Consider the following 5,900-nt stretch of genomic DNA (forward strand, 5'->3'; position numbering starts at 1 on the left):
TGGCGGTATCTGAAGACCCCCTCAGTTGGCTGGCCCCAGTGCGGGGCGAGAAAGCTGGTGGCAGTCACGGAGTGTCCCGTCCCGCTGGACGGGCACACAAAGGCCGCGCTTGTGAGCGCCCATGAGTCACGGCGATCCTGCAGAGCAGTGTGACTGATTCATCGCGCAGACAAAGGCAGCAAGGAACAGGATCACCGGCCACCAACCCCTTGCAGTTCGGAGTAGAGAATTGGCTAATTGTTCCGGGCAGTGGGGCGGGTAATTAACTCACCCCAGAGTGTGCTGACTGGACCCATCTGGATACCTGCATCCTTTCTCCTCCTCCCCTTGTAAACACAAGGCAGCAGGACATGGGAGAGAGTGGGGGGAGGGGAGGAGTCAAGACTCCTGGGTTCTATTCCCAGCTCTGGGAGGAGAGTGCTGTCTAGTGGTTAGAGGACGTGGGGCTGGGACTTCTGGATTCTATTCCTAGCTCTGGATGGGAACTCTGGTGGGTCAGATAAGGGGGGGCTGGGCTGGAAACCAGGACTCTTGGGTTCTGTCCAAAGCTCTGGGAGGGGAGTGGGGTCTAGTGGTGGAAGCTAGAAAGGCGGTGAGTCAGGACTCCAGGACTGTAGCCCCAAATCTGTAGGAAGTGTGGTGTTTAGTGGATAGAGCCAGGGGGACAGCGGTTGGGAACAGGACTCCTGGATTTATCCCCAGTTCTGCTCCTTAACCAAGGCCTGGGCTAAATGGACCTCTTGCCCTGGGGCAGCGTGGTGAGGAGGGATACCAGGGTAGATGGGCCCATTGCTTTGATGCAGCGCAGAGAGGGTTACACAGCTGATAACTGGCCAACGGAGAGGAACAGAGGCAGGGAGCTGATTGTGGACAATCCCACACCAACCTGCTGTGCCCATGGAGCAAGGAGAGGCTGCTAAGTCTCTGGGAACGGTGACCCCTACTGGCCATGTGGGGCGCCTACCTCGTGATGGCACTTTAAAGGTGGCTGGGGCACCTATATCTGAACACTGGCTTTTTAGCGCCCTCTGCTGAGTGGGGTAGGCACCTAGGCTTGGCATGCAAATAAACTTAGGGCTGCAAAACCCTGCAGCACAGCACCCCCTAGTGTCACGTCAGGGCATTGGGCCAGCCTTGACTGCCAGGGGAGAGCCCCCCACCCCACTCCCTGCAGCACAGCACCTCCCAGTGCTATGCTGGAGCATTGGGGCCACCAGCCCTGACTGCCAGGGGAAATCCCACCCACCCTGCAGCATAGTTCCCCCTAGTGTCACGTCAGCGCATTGGGGCCAGCCCTGACTGCCAGGGGAAATCCCACCCACCCTGCAGCATAGTTCCCCCTAGGACATCAGGGCCAGCCCTGCCTGCTAGGGCAGAGCCCCCATCCTGCAGCACAGCAGCCCCTAGCATCACTCTGGGGCATCGGGGCCAGCCCTGCCTGCCAGGCGAGAGCGCCCACCTCACCCCGCTCCCTGCAGCACAGCGCCCCCTAGTGCACACCTAGCCAAGCTGCTGGTCAATATGTTTATTCCCCAGCCCCTCGCGATGATGTCAGCTGCAGCCCCCTCAAGCCATGATGGTTCCTGGCTTCCTGCGGCAGGATTGCAGGATGCTGAGGAAGAGGAGGAAGATGAGGAAGATGGCCAGCCCCACCACCAGGGATTCGATGGCCGAGTAGGCTCGGGTCAGCTCTGGGGCGGGGGCCAGCACCCTAGGCGGGGTGACCAGGAACCGGCCCACCAGCCGCCCGCCCACGTAGCACTGGTAATAGCCGGCATCGGTGCCGTTCCAGGAGGAAAGCAGTAGGGTCCCGCCGCCGGTTGCCTTGTCCAAGCTGATGGAGCCATTGCGTTGATGAAGGTCCAGCCAGGTCAGGGCGGTGGGGCCTTCCTGCCAGTACACGGGACTGGGAGCAGACAGAGAGAGGTTAGCAGAGTTGGGTGTGGGCCTTGCACATGCTCACTGGACAGGACTCCTGGGTTCTCTCCCCAGCTCTGGAAGGGGAGGGGAGTCTAGAGGTTAGAGCCAGGGGGCTGAGGGTAAAGCATTACCCTTCGAGGGGGGGCACCAGCTCCGATCCAGCCCCAGGGCGAGGAACTGGCTGGCTCAAGGGGTAACGAAAGGGACCCCTTTAAGGGGTGCTGGCTGGAATGAGTTCACCTGGTCTCTGTCCATTTCAACTGGCACTAACCAGCCCCCTTGCTCTCATCACCAGAGGCCGAAGGCCTGGCTATCCATGGAGCCTGCTCTCCCCTAGAGGGAGACCCTGGGGGTGGAGGTGTCTGGGGTGCTGGGATGGGGGGGCTAAATTGGTCCAGGTGGCCAGGACTAGAATAGAGGGAATCGCTCCCTCCTCCTGTGCTTATCTATGGGCTTACCAGGCAGCAAAAATGTCAGAGTCAGCATCTCCCAGGGGAACTACCTGAGAACTACCTGGCCCACAAGATATTAGCATCCCCACAACAGCAAATGCCAAGCCTACCAGAGCCTTAAGCACAGCCTGGGGCTAGAGTGGGATCAGATTTGCCAGTGAGACGTCTGCAGCCGGTAGCTAAACTCATCTGCACTCGTGTTATGAGCACACACAGCTGGGCAGGGCTGAAGCAGGGATGCCACCAAAACAGGCCTCAGGCAGGATTCTGTGCATGATTTGAACCCTAGACACTAGTGCTTGAGCTACAGGAGAAGCATGGTTAGCTGATAGCAGTAGTAGGTTATTCTCCAATGCATCAGCCACAAGAGGACGACCTGGCGTTCACTTTTAATGAGGTGTTCTGTCGAAAAATTGTGAGATTGCCTTAAAAATTGCGAGATCGACTTAAAAAAACCCTTTGGTTGGTTTAAAAAATGGTGAGATTGGCTTTAAAAAAAAGTCTGAGGTTGGCTAAAAAAAACCCGTTAGAGCAGCTTCCAAAAATCATAAGGTTAAAGAAATTATCTGCGTCAGGTCGGTTTTAATTGGCCCTCTGATGTTGGAGGTGGGAGGAGTCACATTTCCAAGGTTTTCTGTGTAGCCATGTAGACTAGTCATGTGTTTTCCGTGAAAGCAGAGGTTCGAGCGCTAACATGATTCCAGTGGTGGAGGGCTTTAGGAAAATTGGGAGTCACAGTAAAATCATGAGGGCTGGCACCACTGGATGCTACCAGAAACTAGCACGTGGGGAATGAATTAACGAGGTGTGATTTTCCTGTCGGGATCTGGGATGATGTTAGTGGATGGTGAAAGCTACAGGTCAGAAGCCCCCAGAGGTGGAGTTTGTATCCCTTGAGCAGGAGCTAGACTCATTTTGGAGCCAAGACGCCTGGGTTCATAGCCAGTATCTCTTGTATTCAAGTTTGCTGGGGTTTTAAAAGACCATACATGGGCAGGGACTTGGTGTTACACTTTGCTAAGGATGGCATTGACATCAGCACTGGTTGCGAGGGGGGAGCGCCCCCACTGCACACACACACCCCCCCCGGAGCACTGCGCTCCTGACTGCCAGGGGAGAGCCCCTCCCTTCCCCCTGCAACACAGCCCCCCCGGGCATTGGGGCCAGCACTGACTGCCTGGGGAGGGCCCTCACCCTGCTCCCTGCAGCACAGCGCGCCCTAGTGCCATGCTGGGGCATCGGGCGCCAGAGGAGAGTGCCCCTACCCTGCTCCCTGTGGCACAGCGCTCCCTAATGCCGGGCTGGAACCCCTTTGTTCCAGGCACTGTCTCCTGATCCCACAGCTCAGTTTCAACCAGGGTGAAGGTTCACTGTGGTGGTAAATTATTAACCTGGCTCCCGTTCCCAACACCCACACAGGAACCAGCTCAGTGCAAATAAGCTGACTCCTTCCAATCTACCCCGTTCCCTCCCCAGGGCCCCTCCAGTTTCACCCTACCAAGGAGCCTGGATTTATCCCCGTACATGAGGGCTGGATTCTGCAACAGACCTGAGCTCCTGGCTAGGGGACAGATTTTTAGAGATGGGGGGGGGATATTGCTCTAGATAGGCCGCCCATGGGTCTGATCTGGGGTGAGGTGGGAATACCAGCTGAGGTGGGACCATGGGTCTGATCTGGGGTAGCAGGGAGAGGGCCTGATACCAGGGTAGATGGGCCCATAGGTCTGATCCGGGGATGGAGGGTGGCATACATGGCTGCACGGGCCCCTGGGTCTCCACAGCAAGGCCTGGCTACTTGTACCTGTATATCGAGGCCGTTGGGCACCTCAGCCTGGCGCTGGCGTAGGGCAGGGCTCGGTAGCGAGTGATGACAAGGAGGGGGGCCTTGCCCCATTCATCCCGGCTGAGGGTGTAGGCCCTGTCACATGGCACCTCACAGCTCTCCACCCGCAGCTCCGGCCCCCGCTGGGGCAGCCCTCGCCCGGTCAGCCCGCATGGCAGGGGCCCCTGGGGGCGTGATGCCAGCTGAGCATAGCAGAACCCCACCCGCTTCCTCTCGCCGGGGCCACCGCAGCGGTCGCAGGGCTGCCAGCGCGCCCAGGCGGTGAACAGCTGCCTCTGGTCTCCACTGGCCAGCTCCACGGTGGTGTTAGCTAGCGGGGGCTTTCCCAGGCTGGCGTGGCTGATGTGGAGACGCCCGGCGTCCTGGAAATCCACCTCGTAGTAGGCCAGCATGGCGTCGCCGCGGCGGCAGGTGTAGATGCCCGAGTCCTCCACACTGGGATCCAGAATCCGCAGGTCACCCTGGAGCATCCGGGTTTTCAAGCGCAGCTGCCACAGCTTGGCGTGAATGGGGATGAGCGCCAAGGGGTGCCCGGTGCGGATGAAGGTGGCCGGCCGCTCCCCAGGCCGGGAGGGATCCACATACTGCCAAGAGACCGGGCCCTGGTGGGGGGCGCCTGGGCACCTCAGGGTCACAGGGTTGTCTGAGATCAAGGCCAGCGTGCATGGGTGGCCCGGGAGGCAGGGCTCTGGCAGGGAGACGCCTTGGGATGGGTCGCCATTGGCCACGGCAGAGATCCAGGCAAAGAGGAAGCTGAGGGCCACTGCTCGGGGGCACATGGCTGGCTGGGGTGTGCCCAGAGGCTGAAGCAGGAGGCAACGGCTTGCTGACCTCATTGTGATCTCATCGGTCTGAGAGTGAGGTCATAATTGCCCTAGCTCAGCAGGGGCCAGCTGGGGAGCCCCAGGGAGAGCACGCTGGATTCTCAGCTCCCTGGAGTCAATCTGGAGTCACCTCTGACTGCAATGGGGGCAGGGCTGGGGTCTGATCTCAGTTCCCCCGGGGTCGATCCGGAGTCACCCCCTGACTGCAGCAGGGGCAGGGCAAGGTTCTGATCTCAGCTTCCCTGAGGTCAATCCGGAGTCACCCCCTGCCTGCAGTGGGGGCAGGGCTAGGTTCTGATCTCAGCTCCCCGCAAGTCGATCCGGAGTCACCCCCTGACTGCAGTGGAGGCAGGGCTGGGTTCTGATCTCAGCTCCCCTGGGGTCGATCCGGAGTCACCCCGACTGCAGCGGGGGCAGGGCTGGTTCTGATCTCAGCTCCCCCCAAGTCGATCCGGAGTCACCCCTGGGGTCGATCCGGAGTCACCCCCTGACTGCAGTGGGGGCAGGGCTGGGTTCTGATCTCAGTTCCCCTGGGGTCAATCCGGAGTCACCCCCTGCCTGCAGTGGGGGCAGGGCTGGGTTCTGATCTCAGCTCCCCCAGGGTTGATCCGGAGTCACGCTCTGCCTGTAGTAATTCTGATCTCAAGTACACACGTGTAAATTCAAAATGCATCCACACACTCTGGGCATCCCTAGCCTTTGTTTGCCAGAATCTGGGAATGGGCCACGGGGAGGAGGGTCTCAGGGCTTCAGTCCTGCTCCTGCTAAACATGTGCCTGCTTTAAGGCTATGTCTACACTGCTGCTGTAAGGTACTCAGTGTAGCCGCTCTTTGTGGCCTGGTCTACACTACACGTTTAAA

General features: G+C 59.4%; 1 protein-coding gene across 1 annotated transcript; it reads right to left on the reverse strand.

The window, feature by feature from the left end:
- Window positions 1-1,566: 1,566 nt before the first annotated feature.
- Window positions 1,567-4,994, reverse strand: FAM187B (family with sequence similarity 187 member B). Its single transcript, XM_030543150.1, has 2 exons — window positions 4,174-4,994; window positions 1,567-1,906 (listed from the first exon to the last, which is right to left on the reverse strand). The coding sequence occupies exons 1-2, from the start codon at window positions 4,992-4,994 to the stop codon at window positions 1,567-1,569; spliced, it is 1,161 nt and encodes a 386-aa protein (XP_030399010.1).
- Window positions 4,995-5,900: the final 906 nt, after the last annotated feature.

This window comes from Gopherus evgoodei, unplaced genomic scaffold (assembly GCF_007399415.2).
Source record: "Gopherus evgoodei ecotype Sinaloan lineage unplaced genomic scaffold, rGopEvg1_v1.p scaffold_31_arrow_ctg1, whole genome shotgun sequence".
Classification (NCBI taxonomy): domain Eukaryota; kingdom Metazoa; phylum Chordata; order Testudines; family Testudinidae; genus Gopherus; species Gopherus evgoodei.

What these genes read in the sequence shown, in the direction of transcription:
- FAM187B (XM_030543150.1), bottom strand. Translation starts at nt 4,994, where the DNA reads ATGTGCCCCCGAGCAGTGGCCCTCAGCTTCCTCTTTGCCTGGATCTCT. An exon ending in CCAACGGCCTCGATATACAG is followed by an intron (nt 1,907 to 4,173) that starts GTACAAGTAGCC and finishes GTCTGCTCCCAG; the next exon opens with TCCCGTGTACTGGCAGGAAG.